A 26049-nucleotide genomic window follows, 5' to 3' on the forward strand; every position below is an offset into this window, starting at 1 on the left:
TCTGCACGAAAATAAGACAATATTTTCATATTGAAAGAGTTCTTAGGAATTTCTCTGTAATTTAAATACCTAAATCTCACTGTATGGAATAAAATGTGTAGTTGAATGAATATCATATTAAATTTTTATTTACAAAGAATATTTTTACAATTTACGCTACAATCCACTTATTGTATTGTATTGGAGCTGCTTAAAGTAATTGCCATAAATTAATTAGAATATCTATAACCGTGAGGCAGATAATAGTAAGGGCTTATCACACCAATGATAATAGGCACAAACGCTCAGGAACAAGGGCGTCGCCAGCCAATGGGCCAGGGGGGCAAGATGGTATAAATTGATAGTGGATATGAATTGTATGTAGGTAAAATAAAAACGATTCATAAATTTTAAGAAGCTTAAGGGGATTATTTTAATTAAAACATAATCTTGGGTTTTTCTCGCGGGAATTATAAATCGGGCAATAAATGACTTAGCATTTAAATAATTTTTTTCGCATGTCTAGGGAGGGGCAACTGCCCCTCTGCCCCCCTCTGGCGACGCTCTTGCTCAGGAATCAAAGTAAAAACATTAATAAAACAAAAAAAGATGAACAATAAGATGACTACATAAGTATGGAAAAACTCAAAATGCATTTCGGACTATTTTCCAATAGAAAAGTCCCTCATCAGTTTGTATTAACTAAAAGTTTTACTATATTTAAAAATTATATAAAGTGAAAAAATATTATCTTTAGGCATAGTTTTAAGTTTAATCTTTTTCACTTTGTATAATTTTGGGTGTACTATAGATTACTCCCTATGGAATTTCAGGACTTTGATTATATATTTGAACTCGGGACCGAGACGAGTTCAACGGTACCCTATTTTTGGACCGGAGACAAAAAATAAAAAAGTTATCATACTTTTTTAATGCTCTCATGCAGACGGCGGCACCGTAGTTGCTAGTATTGCCATCTTGCGGTAAAGTCTGCAGACCGTGACGTCGGACTACGGTCATCTCCCGGAGCGTTAAACACGCGATACGAGAGCGGAGAGAGCGACGCGACTTCCGATCATCGCGCGATCGCCATTTCGGTTAATGTTACTTATGGCAGCGAACATGGCGGCCCGACTGACCTCTCGTATGGAAGCCACCACACGCCGCCATGTGCTAAACTAGTGATCGATTCACGGTAGTTCTTGAACAAAGTAAAAAAGGGGGGAAACGTCTACTAAAGACAATTTTAACGGCAAGCACGCGACTCCCAATTGCGATAGCGAGGCCGACTTAGCGGAGAGCGACGCGACTCCCTATCATCGCGCCGATCGCCGGAAAAAAGTATGATAACTTTTTATTTTTCGTCTCCGGTCCAAAAATAGGGTATCGTTGAACTCGTCTCGGTCCCCTGAGTTCAGATATATAATCAAAGTCCTGAAATTCCATAGGGAGTAATCTATAGTATACCCATAATTTTTAAGTATAGTAAAACTTTTAGTTAATACCAACTGATGAGAGACTTTTCTGTTGGAAAGTAGTCCGAAATGCATTTTGAGTTTTTCGGTTTCCATACTTATGTAGTCATCTTATTGTACATCCTTTTTTGTTTTATTAAATGTTTTTACTTTGATTCCTGAGCGTTTGTGCCTATTATTATTGGTGTGATAAGCCCTTACTATTATCTGCCTCACGGTTATAGATATTTTAATTAATTTAATTATACCTAGGGCTAAAAGCAATTTCTGTAATAATTACAATAAGTTACCTGCTTTAGTACGTAATGATTATACGTACTCTAAGGGGGGGATTGTTGTATGATAAGATACTTTGATTCGAAAATTTCTTTTTTAAAATACCACTATTAAATGCTCGGAGGAAGATCCAATTAAATCACGTACGGCGGACTTACTAATCCAGCCATTTCTTGCACGGGGTGCCGGATTACCGAGTGCGCGCGGGGGGGATCTAAAGGCTATGAATGACGCGCTCTATTGTTCTTCGGTACCAATTCTTTTTGGAGACGGGCGAGAAAATAATACAGAGCGCCGAAATGAAACTCGAGTAAACAGGCAAAAGATGCGTAACGTGATAACATTTTCACGAAAACGGAAGCGTATAGATGATGACAGTGCAGGGTATTTCGTAGTATCGAGGGCTAATTTAACGCGAGTCTACTATATTATAACTTTCTGTAGAAATTGTGTCAAGTGTAAAATATTTATCCAAAAATAAAACGTTAAGTATGTACTCTAAGTACAGCCAAATACACAATTGTTGAAAACATTAATAATGAACTTCATTACACGCAGTATTTCTTATCGAAAAGATTCTTCGGTTCAAAAAATTTTAGAATAATTTGATGGTTGACCGGACCCAAAATATTTCTGACCGCTAGAGACCTTCAAAGATCTTCACAAGATAAATACTGTATTGCCAAAGCGGAATGAAACGAAGGAAATCGAGAGAAAAGACACATTTTTTCCCCTCCATCCCATGGGCACTAATGGTCGTTTTTACCATATCCGTTATGGGTTCGATCCAAGGTCCTAGAATATACCTTCTACGATCTTGGGTTCGACCAGGTTGGCGGCAATCTCGAAACGAATAGGGATGAGGTTCATTCCATTTAATAATCTTCCAAATCCTACAGAAAAGAATTATTTTTCCATTTTCCTCTTCGATGGCGTCACCTTTATAATAATCCACGACGAAATTCCGGGCAGAGGGCGCTTTACAAGCCGGTTTACTTTCAATTTCGTTGCTGAGTGCCAAGACGTCGTTGGCTTTACTCAGTTTTTTAAGTCGAATTTCTGAATCTTTGCCTGCTTAGGGCCAGCCTCGTCCATGGACGACACTTTAACTTTCCGCTTCCTCGTTCTCCTTCTGGTCGCCTCGGTCTGTCGATCTTGGTCGGTTTACGGGCCCTTTTCCAATTTCTCCGCTGGTCGCAACGTCACGAAAAGGACGAATTTGGTGGCATTGGCTAAAAAACTGAATCTCACTTCTTTGGTGGATGCCTTGCGACAGACAAAATTGGATAACGTCGTCGACCACGAAGGTATCTCTTCGTTCATTCCTCGGTTACTGCTCTTTATAAAAATCCCTACGGGTAAAGATTCGGAAGGGGATGAGATTTGTTTACGTCGCAATCCGAGTCTTTCGCAACTCGAATTTAACGAATTTCATAAGATCCAGTCGCGTCCTCGATCTTTGGTTTTGCTTTCTCCCAACAAAATTTTCGATGTTCAAACGAATTTCACCGTTACGTTCGAAAACGTCGCGTTACCCCGCATTGGCGCGTGCAACTTCATTCCTTTTTAACAATTTATCGAACTTAACGGCACGTATTATGTGTGGATGGAGTGTTAAGTGTGTCGATGCTGGATTTTAAATAACAATTTTGCGTTTTTCTAAGTATTTCCTGGCACTAGTTGGTTTTAAAAATGCAATTTGTGTATATATAAACTGTCAAAGAACAACTACTTAAAGTTTAGATTTAATCTTAAAGCAATTACAAAGGGCAAATAAAAGAAGTGTGATTGATACGATTGTAAATATGCACTTATTCTTACCAATCCTCGTAGTCTTTAGATGTAATCTTGAGTAATGTTTCTATGTGCCCACATAAGTCTGTGATTTGGTGCTTAGGTTGAGCCTGACCGACGTTAAACTGAACAAGTCTGTGGCGTTCCGAACGTGCTTGGTCGGAGACTGATTGGAGGAGACTGTCAGTCATTCTATGGCCCGAATGAATGTGTTTCCGCCTGCGTCAAATGCCGCATTGACCAACCATTGCATACTAAAATTTATTCTGGTATTTGCTGACGGGTTCGTCGATGTGGTGACCGACGCATGTCGTACTCGGGTTGTGGGTGTGTTGGGCTTCAACTAAGAAGTGTGGCCTCCCCTGCAGTAATATTAACGTCGTTTTTACTATTCGTCTCTATATTAATTCGAAGTTATGTTGTCCTTCTGATGGGTACCGTGACGGTTCTCCCCGTTTTGAGTGTTTCCCTTGTTCTGTCATTCGGAGACTCCGAGAGTAGTTTTGCCGTGGCCAGAGTTGCCATGCGAGAATGGTATTGTGCTCCGAGAAATATTGCGGTGGGATGCGTACATTTCACCCGTTCAATAATTCGACTTTTCATGTGGCATGGCAGATGTTTGTAAATAGTAACTTTACGTGTATTTGTGATTTTAACCATCTACATTTATATTATTACAGGTCCGTTTACCTTATTTGCTCCCACAAACGATGCGTTTGCTCGAAGACCCGATTATTGTTTTAATGTTCCGCTGAAAGACGTCATGAAAATGCACGTCGGTCGTGGTTTTTATTTCAGTAAGAAGTTTAAAAATGACGAGTTGATCCCCACTTTGCTTTCCGAAAGAACCATTCGAATAAACGTCTATCGCAGTAACGAGGTGAGAATGCGAAAGATTTTATGATATTAAACTTGTACTTATTTTTGTATTGAAACTATGACAGATTGTTACCGGTAACGGGAGAGAAATAATTAAAGTGGACAATGTTGCTTCAAATGGAGTACTGCATATCTTGAATGATGTGATGTGTTCTCTGTATATTGGAAGTGCCATTGTAGAAATTAATAGATGTCCTTCTTTTAGCAAGTTCAGTAGAGCTGTAAATATGACCAATCTTTATACTTTGTTAGATGGTAAGTATTATATATCATTTTATTAAGAAAATATTTAGCCAATTTACTGTTCTATACATTGTATTTGATATTTTTTAAGTTTAATTTTTTTTTGTAACAGCAAAAGGACCTTATACTGTATTCACTCCAACAGATGATGCTGTTGCCAAACTCCCTTCTGATTTTATAATTCATTTACTAAATAACATTACAGCTTTAAAAGGTAATTTTAAATAAATTTTAAAGATTAGTATGTATGTTGTGTTCATATTTAGATGTAAGTTAAGTATTATATTATACAGTTATAATACACATTTTTGAGTTTACAAAGTCTGAATCGCCCATCATTGTGCAACATTAGTAATCTGCAGGAGCTGTAGAATTGTGACTGTTGTGGGAGAAGTGGAAAATGGGTCATGCAGGGGTTGTTGGAAATGAGGCTGCTGGCCATCTTTCCAAATTGGCTGCTAAATCTGTGGTCACTATCACTTTCAGTTATATTCCTATTTATTAAATAGACATGCACATAAAGAAACAAATTTCCGTTTTTTGGCAAGACAGCTTGGCCCAAGACACTACAGGTAGGCTCATTTACACTTTTATTCCCAGGGTTGACACTATTGCAACTCTTCCACACTTTTTCCCAAGCTTTACCCTCACTCAGCTTCTTACAGGCCATGACAATTTCAAAAATGTCTGCATAGATTCAGTCTTGGGGACAGCAAATGTGGGCTGTGTGAGAAACAAATACCAATGCACTTAATTTTCTATTGCAATAAAGTTAAAATTTCTAAAGACATTAGGAATAGCTTAATAAGAGCAGCATTTATGGAAGGATACAATTGGCCATGCATATCACAGCAACTCATTTGGACACATACAATGTACCATTACTTACTTTCATTCATATCCCACAGTAAGGCTCTTGCAGTTTCTTTTCCCCATGGCACACACAACACACAGGTTTCCTTTCTTGCTTACTCTATTTCCAATTACACTTTCTGTTGTCCTTTAGTGTTGTGTCCCTAGTTTTTTTGTTGCCCCTTGGGTTCTGTATTGTCTGAATTCCATTGCTTCATTTTGTTGTCTTTTGCCATTTTACATAAACCAAAAGAATCATTGTCGTCTTGCTTTGTAGGTCTTTGTCATGGCATGCTCTTATCTGTCTAAGTTGTTGTCCTTGTCAGCATTTTTGCTTAGTAATAAGTTAGTATAACTAGTTTTAAGTCAGTAATAAATTAGATTTAAGATACCTATAAGTTAATTTTAAGTTAGTTAAGTTAGATTTAATTTATCAGTTTTTTAACTATTTCTCCTGGTTGTTTATGTTATTCTGCTTCCTATAGAGTTGTTAGCTTAAGTTTTGTATTAATTTTAGTATTAGATTTAAGCCTTCAATCTAGTTTTAATCCTTAACTTTTACTCTGTCTAGCTTTTATGTAGCTGTACTACTTATTGGTGTAAGCTACAACTCAGGTTTTCTTTTAGACTCATGGCCTCACAGCCTAAAAACTACACACCAACATTAAACGTAGAGGGAGTAATAACCTTATGCACATCACTCAGGAGGGATCTTTCCTTTCCTCTTCTTTCTATCTCCTTCTCCTTTCCTTCTCCTCTCCTCCTTCATCTTCTTCCTCTAGCTAAACATTTAGTATATGACCATTGTCTTTTGTTACTTGTGGGAGAAGTAGCAATGAATATGCCATAACAAGTTGAGGGAGAATTTCTGTATTGGTTAGCTATTGGTTAGCTGTGTGATGTGAGGTGCATTTTGTACAATGAGATCCTACTATAATTTCTGCAGTTTTCTCAAAGCAAGACAATATTATCTAGACTCGTTATTTTCAACTGGTGGCTGCAAGAGGATTGTAGATGTACCACAAAAATTTTTAAAGATTATTAAATAAATTATTTTCAAAAGAAGCCCAACAAACAGTAAGTGTACATGTCAAAAGTAAAACATTAAATCTCTTTAAATTTATTATATGAGTTTATCATTGTTATAATAAATAAACATATACAGTAAGACCCTGTTTAACATGGGGGATGCATTCCTAGACAACAAAGTGTTAAACAAAGTCATTTTAACACAAAGTTAATAGGACAGATAGGGATAGGGAAACACACAATGAAAAATAAACAAAGTTTACTTTAATTTTAAGTTATTTTTATATTCGTTTGTATAATAATATATGTTAAATACACATAAACATATTCACACAGAAATGTAAAGTTCATTTTTTGTAATGTAGATCTCAGCTGTTCTGAAATTCTTGTTTTTTTGCAATAAAGCCATGAAGTTTCATTTGTCACTTTTTTCTTTCCGTAAGCAAATGTTGGTAGCAGAATATCACATCCAAAATGCCTCATTTTGCTTTTGCACTCCTTTCAAAATCTGGATCATTCACTACAATTTGATCAATGATTTCGGTTATCATTACCAAACTTTTCCTAAGGAAATTAGAGAAATTTTTTGGGTGCTTCGTTTTCAGAATCTCTATTTTCCAGTTCTCATGTAGAACTGGAATAAATTCCTTGTTCTGCCAGTTCTTGAAGATCATTGTTGGTAAGGCTTTTACCAGAAACCTGCTGTAACTCCTTAATATCCTGTTCATCTACATCTCCTAGTCCTGCTGTATTGATTAAGTTGAGTTTGGTCAACCTAATGATACACCAATAGGCTCTTCTCGATGAGAATTCTTGGATATCTTCAGCCATAACTTCTTCCACACTTCGTTTGTGCATTTATCAGTTAATTCTTGCCAAGCAAAGCCGATATTGTCTATGGCAGTGTTTCTCAACCTGGGGTTGCGGTGATATTAAAGGGGGTTGTAAAACAATAATGAAATCATTTTATGAGAAAAAATCATTTATTATAAACTTATAAACATTTTTCTTACAATAAGTACATATGTAAAGAAAAGAAAGAGCATGTACACATCAAGTTGGAACTTGTAAATTGCTCATGTATGTACACATCATACATGCATGTTCATACCTGTCGCTATAAATGCAGCGACATAAAATAATAGGAATATTTGTATTACATTTTTTATATTGTTGGTATTTTCTTAATGTATAAAATTAGTGCAATGTGATTATATAATATTTTAAAAAATTTACATTTATAATTACAGTCAAAATTCAATTGGTAATAGTAAGGCTTACTGTTATTATTCCTTAGGGTGGGGGTCGCAAAATATTAATTTTATTTATATTTACTATTTGGGGGTCACGGAGCTAAGAAGGTCGAGAATTGCTGGTTTATGGCATCCATAATGGTATATTTTTTCCAAAATTGAACCAAATAAACATAGATTTAAAGAAAGTACACCTTTTTGCCACCTTTTTCTGATTGGTTCGTGTTCGTAAATTATCATATTACATACGAATCAATGAAATGCTGTGATAATTTAAATCAGCGTAAATTTTGAGCTTTTTTTAAACTTCGAGCAGACCATGTTATATCGAGGTAGCATTAAGCAGGTCTTACTGTACATAATGTAGTAAAAAATGTATAATCATAAGCAAAATTATATGGACATAACACTGCATTATTTATGAGACTGTCTTGTCTATAAAATTGCGCTGCTGTCAATTGCTGGACACCTTAGAGATATGAAGGAGTACATGTCAGGAGTTTTGCAATTTGGCACACAATATTTGGTGCCCAAATCATGTGCACATTAAAAAATCCAGACTTGTAGGTAGTCAGGGGACCAAGAACTGGGTCAAAATAAAATACAAAATGGTGACACTGTTTCTACAAACAGGTGCTAGTGCAAGATTTGCGCATGTGTTGCTCATTGGAAGTTCAAAATGCGAACATTGTGAAATTGAATTTTGACAAACATGTGACACACATTACGCATATATTCTGTTGCTCTCGTTTCACCATCCTGAAAAATGATGAGAGCAACATCGGGACAGTTTGGGTACAAATATCTTCCAGCTTACCGTAGTCAAGAACAGGCCCGTGACAACGCAACCTGTCATAACCACAGCAGCAGCAAAGCCTATCGTAATCCACACCAGGACACTGAGTACCGGTGTCAGCTTTTTCTCATTGGTTAGTGCTTATTTTCCTCTTTTCCTTAGAAAACGGTCTGCAGTCAAGCCCTGAGTCTCTGAGACATAGTCTCATTCCAAAAATGACCTTGCCATTTTACTTGTTACATTTAAAATGAAATTTTCTTTAAATCAAAAATATATTTATAATTGTCCATATTTAGTTGAAATTATTTTAATTTAGAAATAACAGGACATTGGGAAGGTTTCTAAAAGCAATTATCATGCCACTTTTAAATGCAAATCAAGTCTTAATGTTAATTACTTTTCTTGTGTAAATGAAAAATATTAATTTAAATAACTATTGTGGTAACCTGCTGTTATTTTAAGGAACAACAATGCTATTTTATGTGATTTGCAAAAAATATAGACAAAAAGAATTAGGTTAAATGGCAAGTAATATGGCAATACAATGTTTACAAACACAGCTTTAAGTCATGTGACTTTTTCTGCATAAATTTGTGCCATGGAAATTTAATTATAGGTTCAAGTGTATCATGAGATAAAAAAAGGTTGAAAAACACTGATGTAAGACCCTCCAAATGAAAACATTTGCATCACTAAATATAATTAAATTTAAATTGGAATGTTCTCTGATACGTTGTTTTCAAATTCAAGACATTCGTATTTATGGTTATCTATCAATGACAGGTTCTTCTTCACTTTTTCATAAGAAAAGTTGTCATCAACCATGAATTGACAAATAGAATGCAGGTGCAGGAAACAACAGTGTCATGTCTGCAATGAAGTAGCAAGACCATATTGTCAACAGCCAAAGTATCAAAGAAAACTCAAATTAGGCGCTTACCTAATTTGAGTTTTCTTTGATACTTTGGCTGTTGACAATATGGTCTTGCTACTTCATTGCAGACATGACACTCCTGTATCACTTTTGGGAACCCAGTATGCTTGTCTTTCTTCTACTTTTGTTATGCAATACATTGAAAAAGTATACAGCTGCTTTTTGACTTCCTGTGCTATCTTTCTTATGGTGAGTTTTGTAGAGAAATTTTTGCTTTATTTCTTCCGATAGTCATTTTAGAACAAAAATTATTAAATTCAAAGCAAATATATCTTATAATAACAAAAACAAAAAAATTAACATTAAATATAAAAGAATAAACAAAAAATTCCAAGAGTTCTAAAAACTTTAGTTCACTTGATTTTTTTAGACAAATGGAATAAATTTAAATTTGAACAGACCTCACTTTGGAATTTTGCCAACTAATTTATAATAATAAATTAACATGTAGCTCAAAAAATAAATTGTTCTTGAGATACAAGTGTTCTGAAAAAAAACTTGGTGTATATATATGTAATATATATACCAAGTTTACCAAGTTTATATATATATATATATATATATATATGTATATGTATAAACTTGGTAAACCTTTATATATTTAAAATATTTTGGTAAATATATACATACCAAATATGTATATATATATATATACCAAAATAATATCATAATTATTTAATTTGCATTTAATAAATTAAATTAATAATTAAATGCAAATTATATAATTATGGTATTTGGTACCCAAACATCACAACAGCTTACATAAGTAAATAAAAGTATGTAACACTGAGTCTAACATATGGGAACAAAAAAAAACATTATTTACAAATTAGAATGCGACTGTTCCACATCCAAATTTTACATTGGGGAAACTAGTAGGGAATTAAAAGTTTGTTTTAAAGAACATATCTCTGCCATAGAGTACAATAATATTAACTCAGCTGTTGCTATCCACTGTAATAAAGAAGGCTGTCAAATTGTACAGGAAACTGTCAAAATAGTTTAAAAAAAAAATAAGAATCAAATACTTATAAAAGAAGATGGTATGAACACTTAGAAATAATTAAAAACAAAGAGAAAATCATGAATAATAATTTCAGTCAAAAATTACATGAATCATGGTACGCATATTTGACCAGAGGGGGCGTGGGGGGAGGGGAGAAGTGTGAAAATGGATAGGGTAGATGGCGGTTCTGGAATGTACTGTACTTTGAATCATCTTGTTACTTTATTTGTTTTACTGTAAATCTGCTTATTATTTTGTTTTAACAATGTATATTTTTACTACTTTACTGTTTTACCAGTACTGTAGTTTATTATTCTGTTTTATTGTATCAGCACTACCCTCTTTTTATGTATAAAGTTTTTTGTTTTATGGCATGTTTAATCTTTTAATGTTGTAAACATTGAATCAACATAACAAATGTAAGTCTACAGCCTTTTTTCATTTGTGTCAATTATGGTACAGTAGAGCGTCGATAAGTGGAACCAATTGGGGACTGGGGTCCTTCCAGTTAATGATTTGTTCCAGTTTCCGACTTTGTACGAAAAAATACATTAACCTGTCCGATGTTCAAATTTTTCTCCGTTGCGTATCGCTTCCTGTTGAATTTTTCTCCGTTGCATGTCGCTTCGTGTTGAATTTTCGTCGATTTTAAGCCTAACGAAAATTTTTATAATAATCATCGAGGCTATCATATCGTTAAAAATTATTTCTGCATTTTGTACAAACAAAATAAATATATTGAAGAATATAAAAAACATGAAAATTATACTTTAGAAGTAAATTTAGTATCAAAAACATTCGATTCAGCACGACACAGTCCGACTGAAAATCGTTCCACTTACCGACGTTCCACTTATCGACACTCTACTGTATTTTAAAATTGTTAACCTCCTTTTAATTTTGTAGCAAAAAAGCTGATGAGAGACTCCACATCTGAAATGCATTCTGAAAATAAAATAGTGTTTTTCTAAGTCTAATTTGATGTCCTGTGGTGGTATAATAAAGTCTAGTGGTAAAGTAAGGCCAATCTTAGTGCTCACAAGTCATTAAGAAGACTAGAAAAGAAGCGTATCATAATATATGCGTTGTTGAAGTCTACTTTCACATTTTGTTAAGAGGCAAACATGGCAATGGGCAGGGGTGCAAGGGGTGGGAGAATTGTCACACAACTGAGTTCATTTGATAAATGTCATGCATAAACATAATTGGGCTGCATTTGAAAAAATTGTAAACCTATAAATTCCCACTGTTGTCTGTCTATCCTTAATCTCGAGAACAGAATTAGATAGATGAAAGTTGAGACCAGATATGGCGGTCCCAATTAACTACATACAAACTTCCACTTTGTACCAGAAGTCATGTTTCAATTCAAAATTATCCCAAAAGAAGTTAAACAGATGACCTGCATGACTCTTTTGCTAACAGGAAAAGTATGATGTACAGGGGCAAGACACTACTAATTTCAGGTGGAAAGAATATATTTTAAATTAAATAAATTAAAAATGTGATTAAAAATTGTAGCCTGTTATTGTGACAATGTCACAATAAATAATTGCTTGTTATTTTATAAATTCTTTTAATTATTATTATTATCATATAGTAATTATAGTAATATCTGATCATTTTAATAAAATTTGGATTTATAATGAACTTTATTTAAACAATTGCAATAATAAAAAAATAAATAAAATAATGTTTATATTAATTACAAGTTTAAAACCTTATTATTTTGTTATTACAAAATTTCCTGCTAGTCTACGAAATTTTTTGCAGAGTAGTAGGAAATTTGCACAGACCAGCACCAATCTGTGGCTAAGTTTGAAGAACACTGTTCTATAGTATGCTATTTTGACATCTTTCATGACAAGTTTTTTCCTTTAGTGTAGAGTTTGGCTTTGTTTTTTTAGTAGGCACAGATCTCTGATGAGATTGTTTAGTTCACTTTGTATAAATCACTATAATTTTGAACAACCCATCTTTGGACATCTCTGAGATATCTCCATGATCAAAACTAAACTTGTAATCCATTTCTTCAAAAATCTGCCTTCTGTTCTCTAGAGGAGTTTCCACAGGCCAAACTCTCATCATAGACAATGGACCTCACTGCAGATTTTAGATTTGGATGCACAGTTTTGCTTGTTAATTGTGTGAATTCCATAATATTCACACAACAAAAATAACAGTCATCACTGTGACTTTTAGATTTCAGTCAAAAAAATAAATTGTATCAAAGTCTTTTTCTTTACATCCAATCCCCTAACGTAGTTGAATGCAGTTTCCATAAAATATGTTATGTGAAGTTTTCATCCTGATTTCTTAGTGGACAGCCAAAGTACAGATGTATTTTCTGAAGTTGTGACATACAGGTACTCCTCACTTTACGACCGAGTTCCATTCCGACGACTATGTCATTAAGCGAATTGGTCGATAAGCGAGGAACTTGCGCTGGGAATATAGGATCATTGTAAAATTATACAAATTATGCAACAAACTTCAAAATTATTTATAAAAAGACTATTATAGTATGCTATTAGCCTATTATAGTACTATAAGACTATTATAGTATGCTTACTGTGCATGTCACCATTTGCCACTGACCGACACTCAAGCTGATAAAGGGGATTCCCTGAATTGCAGGTCCAAACTCTATTGGTCGTAAGTGCGAGTGGTCATTAAGCAGATAGGTCGTAAAGTGAGGAGTACCTGTAATTACATGTTGTTGTGATATTGGTATAAATGAATCACAGACATAACAAAATCTATTAGGATAATTTTGACATTTACTATGGTTCTAGGAATGGTAAGCCTGCAACAGTGTAGAATCTGTTACTATGTCATGTTCCTCTGGAGAGTTACCTTGTAACATATCTTAACCATATTTCTCTGAAGCCATGGTCACACCATGCAATTTCCAGCTGCACAAGTGACCACAACTGCAACAAGTGCAAGTGTGCATGCATCTTCTCGTAGTCACACATTGTTTGCTAGTGTTGCAACTTGGAAACATGTGACTCTATAATAAACCAATAAAATTACAATAGCTTGTTTTTTACTTCTTTCATGAGTTTAGCTATATTTAAAACAATATTGTTGTTACCAAACTAAAAACAATCAACATTTTATATCCAGAAATCTAAAAATGGTACTTACAATCAATGCTGAGACTTTCACATATCTTACGCCTTGTCTGCGCTCTTTTATTCTTTCTTTGATAAAACAAAGAATTAAAATCCCACAGGCATTTGTGAGACTGAATTAGCTCAATTAATCTTGATTCTGTTAAACTAGCCATCATCTTGCTTTCTGCCATTATTTTCTAACTATGGTATTTTCAATGTTGCCTCTGTATGGCATGGCAAATAGATGTTTGCTGATTGGATGCATGTTTGCAATTGGTGCGAGTAGAACAAGCTTTTTGTTTCTAGTTGCGGTTGCAGTTGCACCAGTTTTCAAAGGGGGTTTAAGCCATGGTCAACCCATGCGATTTCCAGCTACATAGGCGACTCCAACTGCAACAAGTGCAAGTTGCTTGCGTCATCTTCTCATGGTCGTATATTGTTGCAACTCGGAAACATGTGACCCTGTAATAAACCAATAAAATTATAGTAGCTCGTTTTTGACTACTTTCGTGAGTTTACTGACATTTTATGTTCTACGTCAGAGTATTTACAGAATCTTAGCCACTTTTCTTATTAAAATGGCAAGCAGTTCATTTTCTGCAATGAATAAAAGAAAAAAAGGCAATCATTTTGTTAGAGCCAGCGAAAATACACGAAGAGATAATCTTTGATAAAACAAAAATGGAAAAATTAAAATCCCATGGGCATTTGTGAGCCTGAATAAGCTTGATCAATTGCAATCCTGTAAAGGTATCAATCCTCTTACTTTTCCACCACGATGAACTATTTTCATGGTTGCCACCATATGACATGGCACAAAGGCATTTGCTGATTGGATGCACATTTGCAATCGGTGCGAGTAGAACAAACTTTTTGTTTCTAGTTGCAGTTGCAGTCACGCTGGTTTTCGAGGGGTTTACTAGTTAACAAGAACAGCTGTTGTAGTTACAGTTGCTTGTGTGGCTGGAAATCACAAGGTGTGACCACAACTTTAGAGCACAAAGAAAGAAGCAGAGATTTGCATCAAATTTATTCTGGTACATCAAAATTATTCCAAATCTAAAATATTCAGATACATTTTCAGAATGTTTTCTAAAGTACCATTAATTTTTTTATTGTAGTATTACATTCTTTCTTAATTTTATTTTGGTTTTCTGGGAGAAGCAAGTTTTTTTTTTTTTTTTTTAATAACTGTGCTCTGTGGAGCACAGTTATTAAAAAAAAGAAAGTGGGCACTAAGAGGGCTTTTTTAGCAAGTCCGTTATGGGTTTGGTCAGGTGGTAAGACATGGGACTTAATATATCCAGGATGGACCATCCTGAAAAATTCCTGGGGTTATTTGATCCTGGGTTCCTTGAACAATGGATTACCACCTTAACCACTCAGCATCAAGCTCTCTCTGGAAGGGGCAGGTGTCACAGTGCCCCTTGTCTGTGCCAGTGGCCTTGCAAAAACAAACCAGTTCTGTAAGTGTAACCATATTGGCTAAAAGTGGTTGGGGTACATTGTACTCACTCATTGTTGTAATCTGCTTTGGCAAAAATTATTGTTGGCCAAAGTTATTAACTTTATTGATCTGTATATATTTCAAGATTATATGATGTTTTTTTAAAATTAAGTTATTACTATACAACATAAATAAATTATTAAAGTAATTTCTTTCATTATTAGTTATCTCAAAATATTTAATTTTGTGCACAATTTCTATTATTTTTTAATAAAAATATTTTCATTATCCATAGAAGTTATATTATATCATATAATTCCCCAAGTATGGTATAGTCCAGGATTTCAAGATGGACTCAAGTTGAAGACTTTACAAGGAAGTTATGTGACTTTAAAATTACAAAGTATGTAAATTATTGATTTTTGAACTTAAATACAAAAATTAACATAATATATATATATATATATATATATATATCTCAATCGTTGATTTATAGCTAAACTCTAACCAAATGCCAAATTCTATTGGGCTAGATATTATTTAGTATATATTTTTGGCTAATATTATAGATATGATATGGCTAAATATATTGTAGTATATTTAGCCATATCTAGTCTCATAGAATTTGGCATTTGGTTGGAGTTTAGCTTTATAGTTTATCAGGTCTAGTGATGTTATTCATTGATTTATTTTAACTCTAATAATATGCCTCTCTTATTTTAATTCAAAGTTTTTATAATTAAAATATTACTTTGATGTTCTTTTGTGGTTTAATTGTTACTCATTTTCTTGATAGATCCTTTAGTGATAAGCATAAATTTTGCTGAAGAGAACAAATCATACAAGAAATACACCAGTTATTGACTATTTCAACTTTATTGTACAAGGAAATTGCATTTTGGGTCTCCTGGCCCTCTTCAGTCCTTTATTACAGATATTTGACTATTAAAATTTGTTAGTGTCTACTAGATGAATCAACTTCTGTATGTAAGCTGCTGTGTAAAAAATAAATGTAAATGCTTTGAAATGTTGATTTAAAAAAAGGAAAGCCTTTTATTAAAAACTTCACTTCTTGGCAGCAAAGCTTTTTAATGTGATTAAGAAGGTCCTTTGAATTTTATTCTAAAGGGTTTTCATTTTTTTAATCAACTTTTAATTAATTTTTTTAATTTTAAAACATTTACATTTATTTTTACACAGCAGCTTACATAGACAAAACTGCTGCATAAAAATTCATCAATGGTCACCAACATAATTTTAATAAAGTCAAAGATCTGTAAGAAAGGACTGAACAGGGGCGGAAGACCCAAGATGCATTTCCTTGTACAATAAAGTTGGAATAGTTAATTACTAGTGTGTTCCTTGTATGATTTGTTTTCTTCAGCAAAATTTATGCATATCACTAAAGGATAAAATATTATTAATTATAAAGAACAATTACAGCTGATAGTTCAGTATTAATCAATGATACTTTAAGAAAAAAAACAGAAATAATTTCAAATGTTTCAGGCTTTAAATCTGGCTGTCTTTGTGGAGTATATCATTACCACTGGCACTAGAGTTTATGCTGCCTGGGGCAAGACATGCATTTGATGCCCCTTATCCCACTACATAAAATGAAAACAATTTTGTTTTGGAATGTAATACCAATTAGAAGTGCCATATCTTGCTCTGTCAATCAATATTTCACTCATGTTACATAATATAAATAAAGACAAAAAAATATTTTAAAAAAATAACATGCTTGAAAATTTTGTATAAATTTACGAAAATTTTCCACCCTTGCCATTTGCCACCCTGGGCGCAAATGCCTAGTTTATCCATACAGTAGCATCAGCCTTTATCATTACATAACAGAAGGTGCTCAAATTTGAAATTGGGTCAGATGCCTGTTAAAGCATCAGCCAACTCTAGAGACCTGGACTCAAATCCAAGGAGATTGAAAAATTTTAGGAATTTTTGGAAATGGACTGATCTTATATATCAGGCCCCATCCTTCACCACCCAGCCACCCTATTATGGATCTAGTTCAGTGTTTCTCAACCTCTAATGATTTGTCACCCCCTTTAATAAAACTGTTACGTAGTAGCCCCCTTCACTTCAAAAAAAATTTTGTTGGTTCCTATCTCCTTCTTGATGTCATTGTTTCTGTATACGTTAGTCCCTAAGTATTTGAAGGATTCTGTAGTGCTAAATGTCATTTTTTTTTTAACTTTTTCTGCTCTGTGGGCACTAAGAGGGGCACCCGGGTGGTGAGGGACAGAAGCTGATATATCCTGTTGGATCCCCGAAAAATTTCTGGGGAATTTTCGACCCATCCAGATCAATCTCGGGTCCCCAGAGTGACAGGCTGTCACCTTAATTGCTCAGCCATTCGGCTGTCAACTAAGTGTCATATTGTCTACGGTTAGATGTTCTTTTTGGGATTCTCCCTTTTTATAAATTTAAAATAATTTAACTACTAAACACAAATACAGTAAGACCCCGCTTAACACTGCCTTGTTAATGCTGATTCAATATAACATGGTCTGCTTGACGCCTAAAAAACGCTCAAAATTTATGCTGATTCAAATTAACGCAGTATTTCATTGATTTGTATATAATACAATTATTCCCAAACATGAACCAATCAGCAAAAGATAGCAATTTGTTGTAGCACTGTACTTCCCTTAAATCTGTGTATGTTTTGTGCAATTTTGGAAAAAATATAACATTTACGGATGCATAAGAAATATCGACTTCACTTGGCAAGAATTAACTGATAAATGCATGAATGGAGTGTGGAAGAAATTATGGCTGAAGGTATCCAAGAATTCTCATCGAGAAGAGTCTATCGCTGCATCGTTAGGTTGACAAAATTGTCAACTTAATCAATACAGGAGATGTAGATGAGCAGGATATTGAGTAGTTACTGCAGGTTTCTAGTAAGAGCCTTACCAACAACGGTCTTCAAGAAATTCATGTAGAACTGGAAAATAGAGATTCTGAAGATGAAGAACCCAAAAAATTTCTCTACAGTTTTCCTTAGTAAAAGTTGGTAACCGAAATCGTTGATAAAATTGTTCCAAATGATCCAGATTTTGATAGGAACTACATGACTTCATTGCAAAAAACAAGAATTTCAAAAGAGCCAGGACCTTCGTCACAAAAAATTAACTTTACATTTCTGTGCGCATTGTTTATGTGTTATTTAACATATATTATTATGCAAAATTTATATAAAAATAACTTAAAATTATAGTAAAATTTGCTTATTTTTTGGTCACATGTTCCCCTATCCCTATTTACTTTTTGTTAAAATGACTTCGTTTTAATGCTGTTTTGCTTAGCGCTTTGTCGTCTAGGAACGCATCACCCGCGTTAAGCAGAGTCTTACTGTACTACAAAGAAAACTACATATTTAAATTTAATTGTTGCATTTTGTATTTAAAATAAATGAATTATAACAAAATACAAAGAGATTTTAAAAAATTAATAAATGTAAAATAAATTTTCTTTCTTTTAAATAAAAACTAAATTAAATTGAAAATCCCAAAGTCCCACATTTTTTTTTTCGACTCTGACTCCGACTCCTCTGGCCAAAAATTCCTCCTGATTCCAATTCCACAGCCCTGATTATCATTTACATATTTATAAAATTAACACCTACATTTATGAGGGAACCTTCCAACCATACATGAAATTCTAACCAGTTTTTCATTGGTAAAATAGTAATAAGAAGAGGATTTTTTCCCTCTCTACCTCTAGTAATTGTGATTCAAATGTAATATATAGATAAATCTTTATTCTTTTAATACTTTATGATCTGATATTTTGTGTGTATTAGTGTGTATATAACTTATTGTTGTAATATTTTTGTAGAAGTTTTGCAGAAATTTTGTTAGTTACCAAAACTATGGAGTTTTTCTTAATATTTGGTTTAATTTTATGTAGTTTTTGCATTGGAAGTTTGACTTTGCACTGATAATTATAAACAATTTATATGAATTTTACCCATTGTAAATTGCATAAATTGTGATCATGGGTATTATTTAACTTTCAACTCAACAATCACATCAAGAAATCTTCTTTCTTCAGCTGAGAGTACAATATAATTTTGTAGTTCAAATTCGAGATATGCATTAAAAAATTATGATTAATACATTGTTAATATCAGTTGGCATCCCCAACAAATACAGTTAAACCTCAGGTTTTGAACTATTCAGTTTACAAACAAAATTTTAAACTTATTTTTTTGCGCCAGTTGCCATACGATAATTCAGTTGCAGAACAAGCTACTCGGCAAGAGCCGTCCACAGATGGTCAGATGGACAGATGGTCCCTATACTTTCTATGTTAAAGAAAGTCAATGACCTGACCAATCAACAACAGAACTATCGATTTGGAAGTTAGTGGTGCTGAGATTGTTCATATCATTAGACATCAAGACACGAATCATCAACAATATTGCTATTTAAATTAGATTTCAATGCACATGAGGAAAAGATACTATTTCCATTTTTTGGTATGCATCACAGTTTAATCTAAATCAAATTAATTAATAAAAACTGCATTAACTGACATTCACATAATATAAATGGCATCCAAGAATTTGTATTTAAATATGCTTAAGTTAAATTAAATAACAAAAATATATTAATATATAATTATATGTTATAATAATAATAATAATTAATATTTATTTATACTAGGTAGCTGGTTAATTAAAACTAAAATAATTAAATTTAAAAATAATATATTAATAAAAACTCTGGCCTTTATACCAAAACTGAAATTAAAAATAAAATCAAAATTAATTAATAAATTTAAATTTAAATCAATTGAAACATAATATTTCGGAAAGTGTGGATAAAGTACTTATTGTCTGTCTTGATTGATTTGGTTATATTTCATCCAGGCAGTCAGAGTTGAGTCTCTATTTATACCACTGATTTGTAAAATGTTGGTTTCAGTTATGTATAGAATACAGAATAGATAATATTATATTGCATTTGTAGGCATTTTTAGCATTAAAAAAGCTTTGAATTGGGTGTCGGGAACTGATTAATCATTTTATATTGTTTCTTATGGGAAAATTTGTTTTGGTTTTAGAACAGTTAGCTTTTAAACAACTTTTAGGAATGAATTAAGTTCAAAATTCAAGTTTTGACTGTACTTGAAAATTAGGATCATAAAATATCGGTGCTTGACATAAACAGATTACACTGGAGAACTATAATTTAGAAAATTGTGTGTAATCTAACTGCAATCAAATCAAACAAACTTTATGAATATTACATGTGTTTTTAGGAAGGTACAATTTTTACAGTGTAAACATAACAAAATTCTTCAAATTGGTAAAACACCAACCACCTAATACAACAAAAATTCAGAAAATATTAGAAAAATTAATTTGTGTTTTGAACCACAAATATTACACAAGTAAAGTTACAAGTGTTATAACATCACCATGGTGCAGATGATAATATGATGTATGTTACTTATGTATAAAGATATGCCATTATTTTTTACATTTTTTCTGTACTTGGATTGCCAGGCACAGCAATGAGTCTTAGTTTCATTTTTCTCAGAAACAAATGCATCCAATACCATCTTCAAATGTCATTTATTTTGTGTGTGGATTTGGAGGTTTCTTTTATTAGTTAAATGACTCATATAAATAAAGCGTTAGAACAGTGATTCTTAACAGGGGGCTGCGGCCCCCTGGAGGTCCGTAAGAAGTTTGCTGGGGGGCCGCCAAATTATGCAAAATTTCCTTCAGAATATAATAAAAAGAAAATCGATGTATAACCGAATATCGTATTGAAAAATGAAATAAGAAAGAAAAAGTTTTCCTATTTGGATTTTTAAATTTATTTTTTATTTCTTCCTACATACAACTTTGTTAGTACAGAAGAAATAAATGCAAATATGCTACTTACACCGCAGTATTTACTTCTTTTATTCCAAAGCAATTCTAAGAAACTATCAATGCTTGGAATTTTAAAAATAATTAGGAAAAATAGTAGGCTTAGTAGTAGGCTTTGAAAATTTAAATATTTTTGCAAAAGATATGCAAAATCTTTACAACAGGTTGTGGGTTTTGTTTTAGTTTTAGCATCGACTTTGGATCGATTTAGCGACATGTTTCTTATTTTATTTTTTGTTAAAAATTAATGAGTTTTCGTGCTTAATTGTGAAGTTTGAATGTTATTTAAATAGATAATGAAATAGTAAAGTTATGATTTACATTTATTATATAAAAAATAAAGCAATAATAAAAAAATCAATTTATTATAGATAATTTAATAAATATAAATTATTATTAAAAAAATAGGGGACACAAAAAAATTATGAAATATTTGGTGGGCCGCGAGTATAAGAAGGTTAAGAACCACTGCATTAGAATATAACAGTACTTTTAAACTTTCTGTGCATCTGTAGACTGCCTTTATATAATTTAATTTTCTTTTCCAAATTATAATTAATGAATAATGCAAAATAAAAAATTTTTTAAATTTCTTTGTGACTACAAAAAGATACTAACTATATCAAGAACCAAAATTCTAATGTAAATAGTTAAGTGGCATAAAGAAAACTTCACATGGCCAGCCATTAGCAGGGCATGAATTCACCACAAACTACCAGTGTTCAGTGTTTTATTCGCTCAACCACTGGTGGGTCCAATATCAATGGAAAATTAATCTAAGTTCCACATACTTTGTAAAGATGATTTAGATCTGATACATTCAGTTAATACCATCGTAGGTCTTTCTTAAAATGATAAAATATTTAAATGGGAAATTGCCAGTACTTGCATAATTTAAGATTGTAGATAAAATTAGTCATTGTAGCATTTCTCACACACTGTATGGTGGTTAACTGAAGATTAAGAGAACATTTAAACTGGCAAGGACGCTTGCTCAACTTTCTTGGCACTTGATCAGGTTAAGTGGACCAGGAAGTCCAATAATTTTCAATTATACTACAATATAATTTTAAATAACAAAAGCTTAAAGGAGTGATTTTTCTTTTTTAATTTTATAATAAAAATCTCTACTTAAAAAATCCTAAGACACATCAACATTGCAAGTTAAAATTGCATATGATCCATCTGTTATGAGATTTTATTAAAAAGTAATTTTTATATTATTAATTATTACAAAAAGAAAGGGTTTAATTTTGAGGGTAGAGATGAGTTTTTAAAAATATAAATTTCAATAATGAGTAAAATTTTTATTAAGTGAAATATGACATATAACCCCTATCTATCACCCCCTTACCCTATTGACCTTTAACCAGCAAAATTTAATAGCAGTGATGTCCTATACTGTATATAACCCTGCTGAATTTCAAAATTTTTGGTTCATCCAGTTCTGCAATATAATGCAAAATAGGCGTGTTTTTTTTCTTTTTCTTTTTTCTTTTTTTCTTTTTTTTTTTTTATTACATTTTTCAGCTCCTTGAGTGTCAAAACATGAAGAAATGAAGAATTGATGGAATCAGAATTTGATTGATCTCCATACTTTCCATATGTTATATACTATAACAGCCAGGAATATAACAAAAATAAGTAAAAGATATCAAGCAGAAAGAAAAAAATATATATGTTGACAGTTTTGCATTTTTAGTTAATTTGTTGTTGAAAAATTTTGAACTATATAAATTTCTTTTTAAAGAAAAGTTTTGTCTGTATTATAGTTGATTTCTACATTGAATTATCAAATTATGTTTACAGAATAATTATATAAGTTAATTATTTAAGTCCATTGAACAGAAAGAACTATGAAATTTAAGTTGTCATTATTTACTTTTTTTTTCAAATGTTGACAGCAATACCAAGGGGGGAAGGATTACCAGAGCTGTAATCCTGGCAGTGGTGTGCAGTGACATGTGATGATAGGGAAGCTATGTTTTTATAAAAATTTTAAACAAATACTGGAAATGACAAAAATAAATAATTTATTTATTTTAATTCTAAAATATATACATTGGTACAAAACAAAGATATAAGAACTTGTTTTTATTATTTTTTATAAACTAACTCTATTCAGCAATTTTTTCCTGCAAAATCATTAATTACTTTATCATAAAAATCGCTGGTTGTTGATTCCATCAAAGTATTTAAAAACTCTTTTTCTATTGAAAGCAACGCTAGTGACAAAAATATTTCCTCCAACTGTGAGTGTTCCTTGTGAATGTATCAATTTGCTTCATGGTTGCAAAATTGCACTCAACAGACACACTCTTATATGCTACCATAAAAATTAACAATATTAAATCATAATCTTTTTGTACATCTTTGTTCAAATCGTCATTAATTATATTTTTTATGTCTATGAGTGACTTGCTGATATAGTCTTGACACCAATATAAATATTGCAATTCACTACATAATTTAGATAACTGAAAAATTTCTCCAAAAAATTTACTTAATTAAAACTCACTTTGAAAATTGTTTTTCATAATAATTAAAATTATCAACATCTAAAAGTGATAAAAATTTCTAAAGATTTTGTCTGAAAATCTGTCAGTATAATTATAATTAAAAGAAAACTATAATATAGCTTTGTAAAGAATTGTACATAAAAAATAACATTAAATATTCTTTACTTTTTAAATCTTAAAACAATCCACTTAGTCAAATAGCTCCCTATGAGTGGCTAATGGATGGAATTATTGGACGCATTATATGATTTTTTGGTGGGTAGCATCCACCAGCTAAACCGCTGCCAGAGGTTGGTGCTCTGTAAAGTGCATGCGTGAATGCGTATAATCTGGCTGCTTTACATGATTCAAATACTTTTGCCATGGTAGCTGTCTTGTATTCGACATTACAGCGCTTCCACTGGGAATATGCATATATCAATTTATAGTCGATTATATGATAGCAATCTTATCATTGTTTTTCACATGTATAGAAATTTGTAATAAAATATATAATGTGGTTATAATAAAATATTAATTTTAAGTAATCAAAGCATGTTAAAATAGGAAAATAATCGCACAATATGTATTTATATTTTAGAAAATACAAGGGAAGCGGCACTTCCACAGCTTTCATGGATGGCACACCGCTGAACCCTGGGGACTAGATTTATACAGGAACCCAACTATATATCTATATAATAATAAAAGTTTAGTTAATAATATAATCGAACAACATCACTAAAACCTGATACATTATAAAACTGTAATAGATGATGATGGTTATAATGCAATGTTATATGTACTGGAAGACGAGATCGGACCAGAGGTCCAGGTAATTGGCAATGCATCTGCATGGTAAGCAGGAGTTGCGAGTTTGAGTCCCACTCCAGGCTGACTCTTTTCTTCCAGTAGTTCTAAATTATTTAATTAACAATTATAATTATTAAATTTAATAAGAGATTGTTATTAAATACCAAATTGTTTCATAATTTATTAGTATTATAGCTGTTATCTAGCCCGATGACATACGGCATTGGTTGGCTTGTAATATTATAATCTTCAGAATACATTAAAACCAATATTCTGCTAGAATGAAGATAAAATCTTTGCTTAACCTACACTACCATATGCACTGTACCCGAGGGAGCAACCATTATAACATAGGCATCAGTTCAGAATTGCAACTTAAAATGACAGATACACTCCAAAACATAATCCACTATGCAATAATAGATGGAAAAATGGTTCTGGAATTGCATTATTCCAACTTATTAGTTTCAATTTTTAATTATTGTCATAATATGCAAATTAAATATATTAATCTATATATTGTTTTAGAAAATCATTCATTAGATCATTATTTTCAGGGAAATTGAAATTCAGAAATTTGTAAATATTATTTTAGAATGGTTAAAACATAAATAATTAAATTTGACACATTTTTTTAGTTATTAATTATTACTTTTCTTTACAGATGTGATTAGAATAAATAATGCAACAGTTACACTTCCGGATGCCACTGTGAGTAATGGGGTGGTTCACAGCATCGACACAGTATTGATTCCACCATCTTTATACATTAATAACTGAATCCGTACTGTTTTGACCAATGCACTTAGGCTCATCCTCATGATTTTGTGCATAGTGCAACATGCATAAAAAGAAGTCTGTAGCAGAGTATTTTCAATACAAAAAATAAAAAATGCTCACCTTTTTAATAGTAAGTTTTTATTTGCTAATACAGGTAATTTTATATTTTAAATTCTGCACCATCATTTCAAAAATAACCACAAAAAATGTAAAGGTAAATTGTTACACTGTATTTTAATAATTAATAACTATTTTGTATTTGTTTACAAATAGAGAGCTAGTTATTCTAATTTTGAAATAATAAAAGATTTAAAAATAGTATTACAATGAAAGCAATTACTGTAGTTTGCTCCTAATTAATAATTATTTTTAATTATCACTTTGATAAGTATTTGAGAGAAACAAATACCTGATGTTTATTGATGATGCAGAATTGTTGATAAGAGTGTCATGAATCTCATGAAACTAACAAAATTTCTATGAATTATAAGAATTAAGTTGATATTGCTTGGAAATTTGTAATATGTTTAGTTGAATGCATTATACATATTGTTTTTAAATAAAAGTTTTATTTAACTACTTAAATATGATGATCATTTTTTTATTCATAAAATCATAATTCAAGAAGTTATTATTTTCTTATTTAATATAATAATTCATAACATAATTCAGGTAAGATGATGTCAAGATGCTCAAGGAAACTCAAAAGTGACCTCCAGGCAAGCAACCCAGAAATTTTTTAAGGGTGGTCAAGTCCCATTCCACACCATTTAACCACCCCATTGTGGGCTTGCCCTAGGGATGTGGAAAAAACCTACAAGACAAAGATTTAAAAATGAAAGAAAGTTTAAATCAAGATAGTGTTTTTTTCACTTCTGGACTCAAATTGTATGTGTGAGATTAACTAACAGGCCACAGAATTTTTCTTATTGTTTTTGCTTAGTGGCATTAAGAGGGTCTTTTTTTCT

At 32.1% G+C, this 26049-nt stretch overlaps 1 protein-coding gene across 1 annotated transcript; it reads left to right on the forward strand.

The window, feature by feature from the left end:
• Window positions 1-2714: 2714 nt before the first annotated feature.
• On the forward strand, window positions 2715-25209 carry LOC136982466 (transforming growth factor-beta-induced protein ig-h3-like). The gene is made up of 6 exons (XM_067278951.1): window positions 2715-3037; window positions 4205-4404; window positions 4469-4658; window positions 4759-4860; window positions 15378-15485; window positions 24966-25209. The coding sequence occupies exons 1-6, from the start codon at window positions 2824-2826 to the stop codon at window positions 25079-25081; spliced, it is 930 nt and encodes a 309-aa protein (XP_067135052.1). The 5' UTR covers window positions 2715-2823; the 3' UTR covers window positions 25082-25209.
• Window positions 25210-26049: the final 840 nt, after the last annotated feature.

The sequence above is a fragment of the Centruroides vittatus genome, unplaced genomic scaffold, assembly GCF_030686945.1.
Source record: "Centruroides vittatus isolate TY-2023 unplaced genomic scaffold, ASM3068694v2 contig_846, whole genome shotgun sequence".
In the NCBI taxonomy this organism is placed as follows: domain Eukaryota; kingdom Metazoa; phylum Arthropoda; class Arachnida; order Scorpiones; family Buthidae; genus Centruroides; species Centruroides vittatus.

Coding starts and splice junctions, on each gene's coding strand:
- LOC136982466 (XM_067278951.1), top strand. CDS start 2,824: ATGGACGACACTTTAACTTTCCGCTTCCTCGTTCTCCTTCTGGTCGCC. Junction 3,038..4,204: donor TAACGTCGTCGACCACGAAG/GTATCTCTTCGT, acceptor ATATTATTACAG/GTCCGTTTACCTTATTTGCT. Junction 4,659..4,758: donor TCTTTATACTTTGTTAGATG/GTAAGTATTATA, acceptor TTTTTGTAACAG/CAAAAGGACCTTATACTGTA.